This window comes from Colletotrichum scovillei (assembly GCF_011075155.1).
Source record: "Colletotrichum scovillei strain TJNH1 chromosome Unknown Contig00006, whole genome shotgun sequence".
Lineage (NCBI taxonomy): Eukaryota > Fungi > Ascomycota > Sordariomycetes > Glomerellales > Glomerellaceae > Colletotrichum > Colletotrichum scovillei.
In genome coordinates, this window is record NW_023336264.1 from 549111 (window position 1) to 567038 (window position 17928).

Consider the following 17928-nt stretch of genomic DNA (forward strand, 5'->3'; position numbering starts at 1 on the left):
AAAAACCAGCGCTGTGCCGCGGTGATAGTCTTCAGCTTCGACCCTGAACATTCAAGCTCCCATTGGATGTATGTAGTACACTGAAAAAAACGGACTAATTCGCAGCACACTTCGAGCCTTTTAACATTACCCACACAGGATGGTTAAGATTCGACTTCACTGTGTACAGGCCACCACACTTAAAGGGTGCTGAAACTTGCGCCAGCCGTTAGAAACACGGTTGCTTGAAGCAAAGCGGAATTCCTAGTTCCCATAGGGCTTTCCGCCTATCTCTCCCGAAAACCAAGTTCGCGGAAGTAGGTGGGGCTGACTCAAGCAATACGTCAAAGTGGTTCCATCTCTCTACAACATCCCCAGGAGCCAAAGCTAGCCCAGGTACCTAATTAGGCGTGACACTTTTGTTCTAGAATGATTCGTTGCCACCGAGTTGAAGTTTGAGCTAAGAGAGCACGCAGTAGTTGACTAAACGGGATGAGGTAAGGCCACGCATTAGCTCAAGTAACAGGCGTAGACTCTGGCCTTTGCATTCGAGCGCTTGACATCCTGTCATGTTTTCAATGAAAAGGGACCAGGGACAAGTCGAGAACTCGACATAATTGGTCGAGTGTCGACGCTAGGCTTCCCACCAAAAGAGAGGTCATGAAAGGAGAAGTTATGGCAGTGCCATGCGTCGAGTGACGTGACGAGACCGTGAAGTATCAAGTGCGGATGCTTTCTTCTTTATGAAAGTCTCCGCGTTGTAGGCATTGCCGTTGACTGAGATCAAACCAAAGATAAGCGGAAAGGCTTCTCATGATCGCTACTATCATTAAATAATTTGAAGGACATAAGAAATTAGCGACCCTTTCCAGACTTACATTTCGATATGGTAGCAGACATTGTATGCTTGATCTTCTTGACACGAGGTATGGGCGTTTGTGGCGTTGCTGGGATTTGGCTGATCGAATTTCATAAAATCAGCTCAGGATGGTTTCCACGGATAGGGGGGTGCATCGATAGCCCAGCGTGGCTGCAGGCCTTGACCCTATAAGGTCCATTATCCCAGGCGTGACAAGCTTCATATGTGGCTAGTGAAATCGCTTATACGAGAAAAAGGCTGAAGGGAAGCATGACTATCGACTCGAGCTAAGATTCTCAAACAGGTGGCGCCGAATATCCCAACTGCAAGTATCAGGGAGGTCCATTCCCACGATGTCTTTGGCATCGATCCAGGTTGTTTCTTAGAGAGGTTGATGGCCTTTGGCTAGTACAAGATCCCTGTATCAAAGGTCTGCTTTCAAGGCCATCCTCCAAATCCTGTCAGCGCTAGGGAACTAAAGTTCAAGTCGCCCTCAATAGGGTACCGGTGAAGATACATGTATCCAAGGCAGGAGAGCAAGGTACGGCCTGCTGATTCGACCGTCTGCATAGCCTGACAAGGGGACCCTAGGTAATGATTGTTCTACGGAGTGGTTGTAGAACCCATTTAACCAATTACTGTATTTGCCAAGTTCTGCTGAAAATCGCGGAGGAAACTTGGCGTACACGGCCCGGTAATACGTGCTGAGCCCTGTTGGTAGGTTAGCTTGCACTAAGTTAGCGCAAACTTACCATCGACAGAAGCTAGAAATCAACCAAAGAGACTTGCCTCTGGGGAAGATCAGGGGATAGTCTGGGGAAATGGTCGGATAACCCAGGATGAAGCCCGAAACCCAACTTTCACCAGCTTGAAGTGGAGCCATAAACACGAGCTGTGGTTTTATACATAGTCTTATCTATGCGACAGCACGATCGAAGCTGCAATATCCAATGCTCACTTTCCAACCAACTTTGTTTTACTATCCCAGGCGCTTTGAAACTTTGTCAACATGTTTGGTTCAGTTGACAATACCAGCAAAGATGAGGTCGTTCTGATATCCATAACCCCCAAGGCAACTGCCTCGCACCAAGAATCATCTATCGCAGACACGAACCCCTTGGACGGAGAGGGACTCGAACGTCAAAGATCAAATGTTCACAATAACACTATCAACAGTGTGCTATGGCTTCCTCGCGCTTCAACAAGTTCGGATGGCACGGGTGCGCGCATCCATCGTGGTCTCGCCGCCGAGAAAGACATAAGCCTATTCGGCAGTTTCCGTCACTTTCCCAAAGCCATCATCTGGTCACTACTCCTGTTTCTGACAGTCGTAATGGAGGCCTACGATAAGTCGCTTATTTCCGGATTCATTGCGTTTCCTTCGTTCAGACGCAAATATGGCGAACCAAGACTGCCGGGCGCCAACTCCATACAGGACAAAGACTATGAGATCTCGCCATTGTGGCAGATGGGAATCCAGAATGCTGCAGTAACTTGCGAGATCATCGGGCTCCTTGCCCATGGGTACATCACATATGCTATCGGATATCGCAAAATGATGATGATTGCTCTTGGATGGTTGTGTCTAGCCATTTCCCCAGCTTTCTTTGCTCAGAACATCGCTGTACTACTTGCTTCCCAAGCCCTTTGTGGTGAGTAAGCGTCTTGGTTGTCTTTCTTGGTTATTCAGACATGCTTTGGCCTTTCAGCTTACAGTTCCACCATCAGGCCTATCATGGGGTGTCATCCAGACCTTGGGGGCGACTTACGCTGCTGAGATTGTGCCTTCAGCTGTACGAGCCGTCGTTCTCAGCAATGTGAACATGTGCTGGCTCATCGGCCAGCTACTGGGCACTGGCATTCTGAGATCACTCATCGACAACACGTCCCAATGGTCATACCGGTTACCATTTGCGCTACAATGGGCTTGGGCGCTTCCATTGCTTTTCGTCGTTTACTTTGCCCCAGAAAGTCCTTGTAAGAGACATCCAAATAGGTGTAAACAAGCTTGGCTATTTATTGACTACTTGTGACCAGGGTGGCTAGTCCGACACGAAAGACTCTCAGAAGCACGACAGTCGCTGCAAAGACTCACAAGCGGCAAGAACCTCAATATCGACGATACGCTCGCTGTTATGCAGCATGTTAACGCGACGGAGAAAAAATTGGGCTATGGTGGCGCGAGCTTCTTTGATTTGTTCAAAGGCTCAAACCGACGCAGGACTGAAGTTTGCTGCATGACGTGGTCCTGTCAAGCCTTGTGCGGCGCCACCCTGACTGGATATGCTCCTTATTTTCTTGAACAAGCTGGCTTCGAATCCTCCAAATCATTCAGTCTCGCCACAGGAATGTATGGTCTCGGCATTATTGGCGGTATGATATCCTGGATGTTGCTATCACTGATTGGCCGGCGTAGGCTTTACCTTGCTGGGTTGATAGCGGCAGTCATCATCCTCACCATTGGTGGTATCCTATCCATTGTTCTGGACGGCCATCCTTCAATGAATTGGGCTCTCGGCTCTCTTATCATTTTGATGACCTTTACCTACAACATGACCATCGGTCCAGCATGCTATGTTATCGTGGCAGAAATTCCATCAACACGTCTAAGAGTCAAGACCGTTGCCCTGGCGAGGGTAGTTTACAATGTCTTCACCATCATCAACAACGTCATTGCGCCACAACTTCTGAACCCAACCGCTTGGAACCTGGCTGGTAAATCTTGTCTGGTTTACGCGATCACAGCTCTCTTGTGTCTTATTTGGTGCTATTTTCGACTACCTGAGACAAAGAAGCTGTCGTATCTTGAGCTAGACTTGCTTTTTGACAAAGGGGCTCCTACGGCCAAGTTCAAAGAATTGCAGGACAGACTCGCTAATACTGCATACATATCAGTATCGAGGGCAGAACGAATGAGAAATGCTTGGCATGGTTGGCTTGCATATTCATAGCCTTTCTTTGCATCTGAGTGGCAAAGTAGCTACATTACGGCTCCCCATGAAGCCTTGGTCTATCCTTCATCCATACCCAGTGGGATATATAATGCTCTTCTTGTTCTCCTCTAATCCACATCGATTCTATTATTCACACATTTTCCCTGAGGACGTCACTTATCATCGATGTTGGGACAACGCCTTTTTGTGTCTTTTTTCTTCTTCTTTTTCTTTTGGCCTCTTTTTCTTCTTTTTCAATTGAAAACGCATAGATCTGATAGTTACATATTTTACTTTACTTGAGCTGGTCTGTACGTGATCCCGAAACCGTAGATATACAGCGCGATTTGGCCGATCCGAACTCTCGAAGTAGGTCATGCATAGGCTAGAGCGCGGATCTATCACCAACTATACACTTACCAATATCAAGTCTGGTAATGTACTTCGGACATACGCATCTCCGTCTTCCATTCCTTCCCATACGTTACGGTCATCAACGCATTATCAAGAACATCTCGAACAGCTCCCACATCTGTTATATACTTCTCACTCAGCCGTGTTTACACCAGATATACGCAATTACGGCTGGAATGATCCGACGGCCTAAAGAAGTCACCTACGTCGACGCAACTAGAGTTACAAGCAACTGGTTCTTCTGGTAGGACAAGCTTCACGAAATCCAGCTCATGATCATCCTCTCACGATCTCGCCGAACAGTAGCCCTCTAATTTCGGTTTTCCAGCACCATTTTCGTGGCATGTCATCTTGCTAACTCAGTACAGTGCCTGTTGACCCTGTTGACGAAGAGCATCAGAGCGGAGCATCAAAGCAAAGGAGCGAGATCTTTGAAGCAACACATGAATGAAGCCTTGAGCAACCACAGACGCTACAAAGTATGGGCGGCAGTCACAGAAAGTAGAAAAGCATGCCGTCCGCCCACTTGTTGGCTGGCTGACAGGTGTTTGGCTGGCCATGTCGAGATATCGTGCAAATCTGCAGCCAAGGCAACTAACCCAAAGCACCAACGTGTATGTGTAAACCAAGTAGAATCACTTCTCAAGCCTTCTGGGGTGCTAATCCCGACGAGCGGGCTCGGAACTCCTCTGCTACGTAACGACCCGACGGGCCGGTACCGTATCCGGGAGGGGTGCTGAGTGCATGGCGCATGCATCGTCCCCAAGACCGGGGGCCAATTATGGGGCACACAAAATCCGGAGGCCCGGCCCTTGTGGGACAGGACCGGCGTCCGGCCCGTAAAATGTCCACCGATGCCGATCGGTCTTCCGAAAGGATGTGCCGTAAATGCGAGAGCTAGGCTTCAGTATACTATTCCAATTCATCTCGCTCTTCTTTGTAACGAAATTGCAATGCGACAATGTCCAACGGAGCCATCCGTCACTAGTAGCTAACTGCCGGGAATAATGTTCCGTATCGGCAGTGCTCCGCGGGATCGAATAAAGAAAGTAATGAGATTGACACCTACATTGTCTCCCTGGCAATAATAAGACTCTAGTCGGAAAGAGTCCGATGCTAAGACACCTTGGACAGAGAAGATGGACGGCGTTGAGGGCGCTTTTGAGGCAGCGACGGCCGAATCACGACACTGGACCCCGCGATGGCGACACACCCCACGCCAAGGGGTAGCGAATCATCAGCGCTTCGCAGCACATCATCAAGCATCGAACCCCGTTGTAACCCACACGACTCCCGGAGTGTTATCTGGGCAGTTCTCCAGTATCCGTGAGATTGTGGCCAACTTGAAACCTCCCTTAGCGTAGCGCGATGGCCAGTTTATCAGGAAGCGAGATACATAAATCAGGTACGGGATCCCCCAAAATTTGAAGACGTTGTGGTTTTGAAAGTTGCGACTGTTCAATTCACCCTCTGTTGAGCTCCTCTTCGTCTTTCCGTTGTAAGTTACTAACTCTACGGATTCACTAGAGCTCTCACCTCTGCTCGGCATGGGGTCAGAGCAGGAATACGCGTCCGCGTCTCCCAAGGGAGTAACGGTGGACGAGTTTTCTTCAGACGGACAAAACTCTGCGGTACTTGAGAAGAAGAAAGCGCCATGGTGGTCTTATATCTGGGACTACGAACCGGGCCGGTCGCAGGAAGAGCGCGTATTCATCCAGAAGCTCGACGTCTTCTTAATAACGATGCTGAGCTTCGGCTACTTTATCAAAAACCTCGACCAGACGAACATCAGCAATGCTTTCGTCAGCGGCATGAAGGAGGATCTCGCAATGAACGGAAACGAGATCAATCTCATCGACACAGCGTGGACCGTCGGCTACGTCGTGGGCCAGATCCCCTCGCAGATCGTTCTCACAAAAGTCCGCCCGTCCATCTGGGTGCCTTCCTGTGAGCTTCTCTGGACAGTTCTAACGTTCTGTCTGGCGGCAGCAAAGACCTCAAACCACGTCATTGCAATCCGCTTCTTCGTGGGTTTAGCAGAGTCAATCTTTTACCCGGCCGCTCACACGATCCTGGGCTCCTGGTATAAGCCCTCCGAGCTCGGCAAGCGAGCCTGCATCTTCCACGCCTCTTCGGCTGCGGCGAGCATGTTCTCGGGCTATTTGCAAGCTGGCGTCTATAAGGGACTCAATGGCGTCCATGGGCTAGCAGGTTGGAAGTGGCTATTTGTAAGCACCCCCTCGATCCCATATGGCGTGCTTTGGTGGAGACGACTCCTGCGAGACCGCGTGCTGACTCGGCCTCCGACTTACAGATCATGGATGGGATCATCAGTCTGCCAATTTGCATTGCTGGATACTTCTTCCTGCCCGATCTCCCGGAGAATACACGAGCGTTCTACTTGACTGAGAATGTGAGTGAAACCAACTTCACTAATTTTGAGAAACCGCAGTCACTAACAATCACCTAGGACCGTGAACTGGCCCGCAGGCGGATGGAGAGTGTCGGACGTGCTCCGCGAACCAAATTGGGCCGGTCTGCATTCAAGCGTATTTTTGGTCGCTGGCACGTCTACTTCCTGACTATTCTGTACATCATCTTCATCAACATTGGGCCTTCCAGCAGTGTGAATCCCTTCTCTCTCTGGCTCAAATCCAAGGGCGAGTCTGTGGAGAAGATTGTAAGTTGACTTTGCTCATGGTTGGTCTATGGTATCATGTAGCTAACATGGGTATCAGAATATCATTCCAACAGCGGCTTCAGCTATTCAACTGGTCCTTACGGTATCATTCGCCATCCTCTCCGACGCGATCCGCCATCGTGCCAGCGTCATGTCGGTATCCACCTTCCTCGGTGGTTTCGCTGCCTTGATCCTCGCCATCTGGAATGTACCAGACGGGTTGAAGTGGTTTGCGTTCCTTCTCCAGCGCGCTTCCGTACCGTACGGACCACTCAGCATGAGCTGGACGAACGAGATTTGCGGCGCCGATGCCGAGGAGCGTGCCATTGTCATAGGAATCATGAACTCGCTGGGCTATGCCTTCAATGCCTGGGTCCCGATCCTGACGTACCCTCAAGTTGATTCGCCCAAATTCAAGAAGGGCTTCATTTTCTCGACTGTTGCTTTCGGTGCCCAAGCACTGATCACTGCTACGGTGGCCTTTTTGTACAAGCGAGACAAGAAGAAGGAGGGAATCACCAAGAGAGACGAAGAAGGTGTCACGGCGCCGGCCTCGGTTCCTAACGCCGAATAGACTTTTGATCTCTATCGGCCGACAATAGATTGGAAGCATACCACCAGCACCTTCAGCTTAATCGTCATTCTGATTAACATTGGTCGCTCCTAGTTTCATTCAAGATAAAGGGACCTGGCTCACCATTGCCGACATTTCTTACGTCACTTAGCAAGCATCTTTAGACATTTGAGTTTGAGCGTTTTCATCGGCATCTAACTTACTTTGGCGTCTTAATAGAATATCTTAGACACTTCAAGGATTCTCAAGAGCCCGTTCTGAGCACCTAAATCGTTGCTAAAAATTGACTGGAGTGACGAGCCAAGGACTCTTAGATTGGATCATAGAATATTCTCATACCATATTGCGATGGGGTGCAACTTGCAAGTCAAAGTCGTCCTGGTCTAAGGTGCGTATGACCATGTTTCCGGAGGTGCTCTCGGGTCGCACATTATGAGACATATCGACACTTCATACCTAATATGCGTTGGACTCAAGAGTTTTGGTATTGCTCTTCATCTAAAGATAGACATGCTCGGTGCAATGTTTCACTGGGAAATAAGCTTGTTGCCTCCATCTGCCCCAATGATTCTTATCTCTTTTTATACTCGCAACAGGAACAGCAGGGTTTACAGTTTACATTCATTTCCCCAGTTCCGTGTATTGCAGTTCGCGTCTATAGCGCATGTTCTCTACATCATAAACTATCTGCTGGGCTTTCATAGCCAAGGCTCAGGTGCGATTCATAGCGTAGCTAACTCAGTTTGTTCATGAAAGCGCGACTGCAATTAACAATCATGCTGCTTTATCACATATCAACACACCTTTCTCACGACTTCAACACCAGAGTTGGAGCCTTATGCACATACCACAACGATGTATTGGAAAGGACGATTCGCTTGCAATAAGATTCAAAAGACTCACGGTTTTCAGGGCTGGAATGAATACATCTTTCATCGGGGTAAGGTTAGAGCCTCTGCAAGGCCTTTCCAGACATGCCTCACGAACAGTGCATGGGATAAGTACGGGACAGAAAGATTGTGATGTCCATCACATGGCTAGGTATTATTTATACAGAAGTAGAACACCTTGAATTCACGCAACTCTGTGTTCAATCTAGACCCAGTTGAGAACACTCGGGATATCATTGTCTTGCATGAGTCCGCTCGTGTGTCTCTTGTCATGATGTCATCATCTTATATATGAGACTCGACTTTCAAGGTGCTTATCGTCTCACTCAACTTATTACTAAATCGATATAACTACCTTAGTTGGGAGGTAACTATTGCCCTCGAATTAGTTGACTTTGTGATGTGTCAGTTTCACGTGCAGCACTGACTGCCCGTTTCCTTGGTAGGTCTCGATCTTCTGACATGCAATTAGTCTGCCCTCTGATTTAAATCTAGGGAGAACTGATCAATTAAACTGGGCTTTCTTTCGAAAAGTTTAGTTTACTTTCTGTAAACGCTACCTCATCGAACTCAAAGATCTTTGTCAAGGCTTTCATCATTCGTGAGACAAGTCCCAACAACCCTGTTTCGTATCTCACCTGTTTCTTTGCACAAAACTACAGTGCCAATGCAGGGGTTTATTGCTTTTTCTACTTAAAGCTTGCCATTCACTTATACTTCAAGTCAGACTGTCACCTAGTACGTAAGTGAATACTCCAAACGGTTTTCGAATTGGATGCGTGAGCCTCTGTGCCTCAGCATATTTGGAAGTAGGTTTAGCCGAGACTTGGCTTACTACGCAGGCTGTTGAGATCCATCTACACCATGCTAAATTTTGAGAGCCAATCAAGAATGTTATATGCCGCTTCTGAGCACTGTGGCAAGCCATTCTCCGCCGTCATCACCGACTCATCAGCCACGCCGATATGACCAACAAGAATCACATCACTCCACGATAGGGGCAACACTGTTCAGAGTCTCCAATTCTAGGATATGACGAGTCCAGAACTATCGGGTCACTCATTTGTCCAGTTTTTAGCAACTTTTTAGATGTCTCGCTTCGAAGCTGTATAAGAACGCATGCATACCAACTCCTATTATCTATCGGCCATTGGTGTTGCAGCCTGAAGGCTCGCCCTGTTACCACATTGGTACTCCACCCATCCTCGACGCGCTTGGGTCCGGTGGCAAAGCCAAGATCATCAAAATATCTCGAGGTACATATGAAAATCAACGGTCGATCGGATGATGGGAGTGACGAAGAAGCCACCTGCCGCATCGTGACTGGCGAAGAGGGCCCGGGATGGTGTGTTTTCGACCCTTGCATGTCAGATGTCGCGAAGTGCGCTGGGGCTCCTCACAGCCAACCGCTCCCACCTTCCCCCACAAACGCTCATCGAACCCCATAAAATTCACTCCTCCACGTTGGACCGATCACCAGGGTGTTGGAAGAATGGCCGGTTAATTTACTGGCTGCACAGTCTAGTCCTCTAGGTCGCAACGTTTTCTGGGGTCACTCCAGGGTCCCGGTCGTAGTCATGATGGTGGGTGCGTGAGCCCGGCGTTATTCGGCATTTTGCCGTTGGTCATGGGCGTGCGGCACGTCTCCAAATCTGTCGAGAGTCTCCTGGTAGCTCCTCGCATGTTTTCCCCTCATGGAGCTGGGGTAAATTGGGGAACCATGTCTGCCTGTGGTGTGGCTCGCTGAAATACCATCGCCTCTGCTGCTCTGTTATTATGGTCTGTTATCGCTTGCTTTTCCAGCTGCAAGTTTCTGCTGCGACCTATTACCGGCATTCGATGCAACTTCAGTGTGACGGGAAGGTTATTGAGCCTCCGTCTTGCTGTACTCAAGGTTATCCCTTGAATCCTTCCGCAGAGCTTTCGCTCTACTAGCACCATGCTCGTCACTCAACCCATTCGTCCACGGCCGATCAAGACTCGGTCGAGAGCAGGTTCGTACGATGCTTCTATCACGACAGTCTCAGATCCAAAATATCTGACATGGACATATTTGTTATGACAGGGTGCAAATACTGGTGAGTTGATGTCCGAGCTTCCCTTTCACCTCACGTCGTGATTTTGAAGGGTAATCAAGGTGCTAACCACGCTTTCTAGTCGCGATAAGGTTGGTCATCTTGACCCATCTTGGATTTGAATCTTTGACCAATACCTCTGTAGAGAAAAAAGTGCTCAGAAGAACGTCCACAATGTCTTCGTTGTGTGCAGGCCGGTATAGTCTGTGTCTATGAGCCTATAAAGAAGAGGAAGAGAAGAACTTCGATCCGGCCAGTTGACGCTCAAGACTCTATGGCGTCGGACGACTCAAGTAGCCCGACGGGCAACACAGACTTCCAGACAAGCCCAGATACGAATATTGTCACTCCACCCGATGTCTTACAACTAGGCGTAGAAGAAACTTTGTCCCCAACTGCGGCCATAGAAAGCAGTTATTCTACTTCGATCGATTCGGCATTTGCATTATCCGAAGATCTCGACGACACAGGCAGCTATGATTTCGGTTATGATGTCTCACAACATTTTGAGGACGGGTTCAAGTTGATGGGGGATGTGGGTTGTCAGAAAGCAGCTGAAGCCCACCTCCCGCTCTCTCTTGCGACTTTGGACCAGAGTTATCAGCAGCCAACAGATGATCCCTTCTTCAGCGCCAGTTTCGACGTATCTTGGAATGAGCAATCCTGGTCAACTGCATCCCCGCCCTTGCGGGACCTGCTCCCGCCGACCGGTCGTAACATCTTCGATTTACCAGAGAATACCGGCTTGTTAGATCACTACTCCAAGGTTATGCTCCCGACGATGGGGTTCGTAGATGGTGTCGCAAACCCTTTTAGGCAACATATACTTCCCCTTTCGCATAGGAGTTCCGCCGTTCGAAGTGCGATCTATGCGTTGGCCAGCGCACATCGTGAATATAGCGGTCTTGAGACTACGGAGGGATCTGCATGTTTTCATGAAAGAGCCGTGGCTGGTCTGTCTGCGATTATCGAGGATGGAGATGGGTTCGAAGAAGCTCTGGCGACGATCATTCTGCTCATTCAGTACGATCTGGTAAGAGAAGTCAAAACAGCGGATTGAACTTGACGTATCGACTGACTGGTGGCGTAGGTTCTACAGCGAAGCTCGGACAAAGTGGTATATAACCATCTTCAAGGAGCTCGCCACATCATTTGTGCCATGCCATCCCCCAAGCCTGCGAGTGTGTTATTCTTCGACCAGGTAAGCTACCTAGCGTTGCGAAAGTCTAGTTGAAGGGTTCTTTGACATGTGACAGGTGTTTCGCTACTTTGATGTACTCAATGCCTTGACGAACGGCACGTCTCCCGTGTTCACAGCTCCCTCAAGTCGAGCTTACTCACCAAATACTCCGCCACCACCCATCGTCTCTGGTGGAATCGATCCAGTGTTGGGAATGGCCGATGATCTTTGGCCCACTCTGCACCACCTCGCAGAGCTCATGGCGATGAAACGCGAGCTTCAAGCCGCCACGGCGACGGGGCAAACATCCAAGTTCGCCGTCCTGCGTACCGAATACCAAACGGCATACAAGGCAATAGAAAAGGCCCTGGAGTCGTGGGGTCCGACACTTCCACCAGGCTTTTCCCTGGTTAACCGTATAGTCGACGGCCCCGAAACGGCATCAGAAGTCGAGCTTGCCAACATCCGGTGGATCACAAGCACGGCACTCGCATACAGACAGAGCGCCCTGGCCTTTCTCTACAGCAACGTTTCGGAGTACCCTTCATCACATCGCCTAGTACAGAAACACAGTCAGGCCGCTCTGTGGCACTGTGCGGCGTCAGTGTCTCATGGCGGAGCAGGACTCTCCATGCTGTGGCCGCTCTTCTTCTCTGCTTGTCATGCCATATGCAGCAGGGATCGAGGCTTGGTGCGTCAGGCGTTCACTGCCTTTGGCAGCAAGAAAGGTGCGGTTGACACGGAAAAGCCGTGGGCTGTTGTCATGGACGTGTGGAGAAGGATGGACATGCGAGCATACGGCAAGGAGCAAGTGGGCTCTGAGGCCTGTCCAGACTTGTGGAGGCAAGTTGCGGCAAGCATGAAGTTTGGCCTTGTGTTTGGCTGAATGGGAGCGACTTCATTCGTACGAGAGTCGGCCCGGTGATTTGGGGACGGAGACGGAGACGGACAAGTCTGGGGAGACCCCAGTTCATGACCTTTTCCGGGACCCTTGTTTTGATAGCTTCGCGGCAAGACGGTCGTTCAAGAAGGCAACATATGTTTTGATAAATGGGGTTGAACACCGGTCCAAAGGAATACCACCAGTCAACAAAAGGAGCCGCGTTAGCAGTTGAACATACCACGATCGTTTCTTCTGACTTAGACTCGGTTGCACCCGCAGAACGAAAACGAGTAGATTTCGCTTCATGGACTGTTCATCAGCGCTCTGCACTAGCGCTTCTAGCGGAGCCCAATATCCACTATGTCGAGCAAGCTAATGCAGCTCATGATTGCATCCGCTCGTCCACAGGACCAGCAACTCCTTCAGGTGAGTCGACGTGGCTCGACCAATGCCAAACACATCTGTCATGATTGTCCGCCAACCAACGTGGGAGAACAGGGAGCCGCAGGGTACATTTCGACCTCGGTACAGGGTTCTTTTCAGCCTGATTGCCCCTCCGTAGATCCAGGGACCGGGGGCGGCACAGAGGCGAGCGAAGCTACTTAACAGTTACAATAACAACGCAAGCGCCTGAGCCTAAAATTGTAAAAGTAGGTATGGTGTCACCTTAGGTAGCCAGCTATTATGAACTTCCAACGCCGAGACGTTGCGGCAGACTGGGGCGAGATATCTGCATCTACAAGCGGTTACCGATCTGGGCCTGCAAGCCCTTTAGAGGAGCAGAGGCGCAGACGTTCTTTCGTCTGATTTTGGCGCACCCTCCATCACATGAAGCCATGCGTGCCGGACACGCGCTGCAACCCCAGAACGCGGTGCAAATACCGGAAGCGGTATTTAGCCTGCGAGCTTTCGTTTTCGAAACCGAGTAGCGTGACTGTGAGGGTTCTACCTTTTTGGAGTAAAGGGTGAGGGGAAGAGAGATGAGGGAAGACGGTCAAGTCACGTCTCTCGCTCGCCCTTCCTCGCTTCTTGGGTTTAAATTGCAATCGATGCAGGCTCTCTGGGTAGGGCTGAGCGCTTACGCGGTGCCCAAGATTGATTCAACGCCCAGATGCGCGGACCGTGTCATGGGTCGCAGAGATGCCTTTGGGATCGAGGATCAACTGTCAATCCGACCTGATGGGTTCGTTTGCTCCGCGTCCTATGAAGAGCAAATGATCCTCGGAAAGTCGTCGCACGCCGCGCACACCGGCCGTCCGTCTTTGTCATATCTCAGCTCAGCATTAGACAGCACAAGAGTCGGTGACACCAGTGCATGCGAACAGAAGTACCCAAGCCAACCAGCCGCGCCGGTCTAACCTCCCAGAGGTCGACCTGAGGCTGGACACGCATTTGAGGCGTCATGTGATGGACGCAAACTCGGGCTCGATTTGCGAGCAGGTGGGATGGCTCTGACCTACTGACTTGTGCTGACTGGACTTCATGTTATGTGAATGCCTGGCAGACGGGCGGCCCAGATGTGCGTTTGCTTCTGCACCACCCCACATGCCTGCCGGATCCCGGCCGTTGGTGTTATTTCTCCAACTGTGCGAGACCAACGAGCGGGGAAAATGGATATCCTGTTCTCCTAACGCGTGAGGGGTGTTCGATCCATGATAGAGGGTTCGTATTGCACTCCTCCCTGCGCCATAGCACGTGGCGCAACTTAGACATTGGGAGAACTGAAAGTATGGGGGTCCCGCATGTCTAAGAAGAAGCACGATCTCTCTAGATGTCTAGGTACTGGGCAGAAAATTTGCTCGCGGTTGAATAGAGAAGAAGGCCAGGAATTGTGTGGCGTTTCTCTCAGTTGCGTGGTCTACTTCCAGCGAGCGGGTTTGCAGAACGATGATTCGATGAACTCTGGGATTTTGTGGACTGCTCTGTGGTTGGCTCGGCTCCAATTTCCTATTGCTTCCGCCAGCCACATGTCGGAGGAAGTGCCGGATATTTTGCCAGAACCGGTGGGGCCGGGGCCGGGGCCGGGCCGGAAACTGGAACGGGCAGCTTCCCGCTATAATTGGATATCGAAGGGCAGCTTGGGGACTTCACTCAGGTTGGTTGGCACTTCCACGAACATGATCTTCACATTCGTTTGTTTCCCAGTACTCTCTGTTCGATGTCTCGAAACTTCACCGTTCGACTGGGAGGTCTGAACTTCGAGATGGAACTCACTCTAACAAGTTTTCTTGGGAAGCAACAGTTGTGGTCCTTTATGGCCGGACTTAAGAGAGCATTCCTTTTTCAGTTGATTGACTAGAATGATTCTGAAGATGCAAGGACCTATTTCCAAGATGAAGTCTGGGTCTCCAACCAAGGCACCATAACATCCACGACGCCCTGCAAGTTCTCAGGGAACAGCGCGTGAGAAGCATCCTCAACAAAGACAACGGTGGACCGGTTCCCCGCCAGGCCAGTCGTGTAGTTCCACTGGTCCTCTCTCCTCCACGGGTCCAATGTTGCGATGACGTCCAAGATCTGAGTAGTGTTGCTGCCGATGGTGGTGCTTGTAGGAGCGCCAGTCACGGAGCCCATAGCCTCAGGGAACCAACCCGTCAACCACAGGGAGGCATTGTGTCCGGGAGCAAAGTAGCCCAGCTCCAAAGCAGCGAGACGTTCCTCTACAGAGTACGTATAGTTGCTCGCAATGTTGGCCGTAGCTGCAATGGTGGCATTGGTGTTGATGCCGGTGTTGATGCAAGCCAAGACGATCGAAGGGACCTTATCCGGGTAGGCGGCAGCCATGTTCTTTGCCATACGTTGGCCGGCGGCGTGGCCGAGCACCACGGCCTTTCCGTTGCCAAAGGTATCAATGACCGAGACGAGGTCGGCGCCTACCTCGGCCCAAGTGGTAACGATGGGGCCGGTAGATTCGCCCATGCCTCGGGGTTGAGGACGCAAGACGCGATAACCAGCGTCGGCGAGGGCGGTCGAAAACTCATGGAAATCGTCGATGCTGTCCCGGGCAAAAGAAGGCCAAACAAGCAGCGACGGGCCATCTCCCTCGACGAGGACCTGGATGGTGTTGTTTGATGACCCAGTGAGGTATTTTGTGGTATATCCAGCGGATGTCAGGCCCAGCAGAGCGGAGGAAGCAAGAAGACTATTGATATGCATCGTGATACACCCTACTTTGTCTTTCAGGCAAGCTTGTAAGATTCGACTTTTGAACGAACGACAGAATCTTTGCCGAGTGTACGGCTATAGTCAAGAGAATGTTGAGTGACTGATGGATGATGTGGTGCAGGGAGTTCTGAAGCAGACGATCAGAGGCATGATATATACAGAAACAGCATCCACATTGCTGCCTCCCACTTCACCGGGAGTTGAAAAGCTTTAGTCGGGACCCCTGAGCTTTCCTACAAAGATTATCCGTTCTGCATCGCAAATCCCACAGATTAGAGTTTACAGACTTCTTGGCGTTTATACATGGTGGCGCAGTACTACCGATCTGTGCGACGTCGGCATCTTGAATGCGTAGCCCTTGGAAAACACGAAGATCTCCTTAATCTACCAAACATCGTGTCTTCTCGGACATGTCATAAGTGGCGCATACCGAATGGTACATATTAGTTTCGAATGCTTCAGTATCGAGTTCGAAAGGTTCGGTAACGTCACCACAACTTAAATTCATATTATAATCCCTCGAACCACTCCAAAGCAGTTTTAATTCATATTATTTTGAAGCCAGTAGGAAACAACAGTAAGTATCAAAAGAGTCCGAAGCTGACAATTTCCGTTGCCATATCGGCCGATGCATTCCAAAGACGTTTTCAAGGAGTAGCTCAACTATGAAGGCTGCATTGAGGATCGACAACACTCAAAATTCCGTCAACTTATGAATAGCGATTGAAAGGTCAGCAGCCAGTTCATCTCGGCATGTCAGGTGCTCTAGTCACGAAAAGCCCGGCCGCCAAGACCTGAGAAGCCTGTATAGCGCCCCTTTCTGTGCAATTTTTCCCCCACATGCCGGGACGGAATTGATTGAGTTTCTCTATGCGTTCATTTCGAGCTTGGCCATTGCGGCGGGCGGCCGGTAGGCCACGCCATCCCGCGGAGGTTTAAACTTCAAATACACGTATTTGCCCCGTGCCGCCCGGAGACACGAGTCGTGCTCTCAACGAACAGTATATAAAACACTGCTCGTATGCTGTCAGTAACACCGCCAACTTAAAAATGCGGATAGAAAGGAATTTTTGAGGTTGGATCACTGGCAATGGCTGACATATAGTCAGCGCTCGCCTCTCTTAGCTCAGGTCCCTGATTCCAAGCCGAATAAGATTATAAGTCCCATGGTTTCTCTTCGTTGAGAATGTTGATAAACTTTTGACACTAATTCCTTCAATGCAAAACAACTCTTCATTCTTATTTCAACAACTCGTTTATTTGTCGTTTGGTGATTTAGTACCTGACTGTAACTCTAAGCTGATGAAGACAAGCAGCATGGGCGTCTCAGGAAGTTAAACTTGCCGCTTCTGAATCATAATCCAGTAATAGATCGAAGACTCACAGAACCCTCTTCTGATTTACTCAAATATATGGTGTTCTTGTCACTGGATTTGGAAGAGCCATTCATGTTAGGGACTCGGATAGCTTCCTAAATGAACAACATCGGTAATTTCCATGTTTCAACAAAGTATTCGCTGCGTTCTTTCCACTGGGTACACCGTTCATCTGATCTGGAATTCTCACCGTGGTGCACTATCAGGAAGTCAAGAAACGATTGCTTCAGTTTACGTTGTCTTATTGCTGTGGTCAGTAGGATTCTACGCTTTACCTTAGCTAACAAAAGTGATGAACAAGTGAGGGGATTCGATAGCCTCAGAAGACCGAAGTAAAAGCTGCTATTGCTGTTCTGGTCCGCTCATACGACCGTACTATATCCTACACCATATGAATAGCGAAGACTGCAATCTAGGAAAGACATAGGGATTACGTAGCTCTAAGTGCCGCATTCAGATCGCTATCGTTTCAAGTGGATAGCTTACGGGCTGTCACATATGTAGTTGTTCGGCTTCGTAGGCTCGAGTTTCAACTGTAGGTAAAGGATTTATACCTCTACAATCTAAGGGAAGGGGGGGAAGGGGGGCTGAGGGCGGGGGGGGGGGGGGTGGTTCGATGCAATAAATGTGTTGACGATAACAAAGGTGGACTTGGAAGTTGGAATATGCATCACTTCCACCCACTGCACCTATTTTCATTGGGAAGGAATCGATGGGCTTCGTCCATTTCTCCTTCCTTCCACAAACCGACGCACTACTAATGGAAAGGTTGCCGAGTTTCGTACCGACCAAAAGATTGACCTGATGATGTCTAAAATTACGAAGTCCTACTACCAGGGGGGATGAATACCAAAAGCGAGCGTGATCCAGCTTCATAGACATCGCAGTGACCAAACGTCCATGGTTCAAGAAATGCTACT

At 49.8% G+C, this 17928-nt stretch overlaps 4 protein-coding genes across 4 annotated transcripts; 3 read left to right on the forward strand and 1 right to left on the reverse strand.

The window, feature by feature from the left end:
• Positions 1–1847: 1847 nt before the first annotated feature.
• On the forward strand, positions 1848–3789 carry HER10_EVM0007863 (uncharacterized protein; the record flags this gene model as incomplete). Its single annotated transcript, XM_035477404.1, has 3 exons — positions 1848–2490; positions 2567–2815; positions 2876–3789. The coding sequence occupies 3 exons, from the start codon at positions 1848–1850 to the stop codon at positions 3787–3789; spliced, it is 1806 nt and encodes a 601-aa protein (XP_035332938.1).
• A 1852-nt stretch (positions 3790–5641) lies between these two features.
• HER10_EVM0002301 (major facilitator superfamily transporter) lies at positions 5642–7529 on the forward strand. Its single transcript, XM_035472018.1, has 4 exons — positions 5642–6413; positions 6500–6598; positions 6656–6865; positions 6924–7529. Exons 1-4 carry the CDS (start codon positions 5733–5735, stop codon positions 7437–7439), a joined length of 1506 nt encoding a protein of 501 aa, XP_035332264.1. The 5' UTR covers positions 5642–5732; the 3' UTR covers positions 7440–7529.
• A 2579-nt stretch (positions 7530–10108) lies between these two features.
• On the forward strand, positions 10109–12640 carry HER10_EVM0006749 (uncharacterized protein). Its single transcript, XM_035476326.1, has 6 exons — positions 10109–10323; positions 10395–10407; positions 10487–10496; positions 10550–11437; positions 11495–11605; positions 11661–12640. The coding sequence occupies exons 1-6, from the start codon at positions 10269–10271 to the stop codon at positions 12468–12470; spliced, it is 1887 nt and encodes a 628-aa protein (XP_035332801.1). The 5' UTR covers positions 10109–10268; the 3' UTR covers positions 12471–12640.
• A 2149-nt stretch (positions 12641–14789) lies between these two features.
• On the reverse strand, positions 14790–15623 carry HER10_EVM0003296 (uncharacterized protein; the record flags this gene model as incomplete). The annotated part of the gene is made up of 1 exon (XM_035472978.1): positions 14790–15623. One exon carries the CDS (start codon positions 15621–15623, stop codon positions 14790–14792), a length of 834 nt encoding a protein of 277 aa, XP_035332377.1.
• Between the last annotated feature and the right edge of the window lie 2305 nt (positions 15624–17928).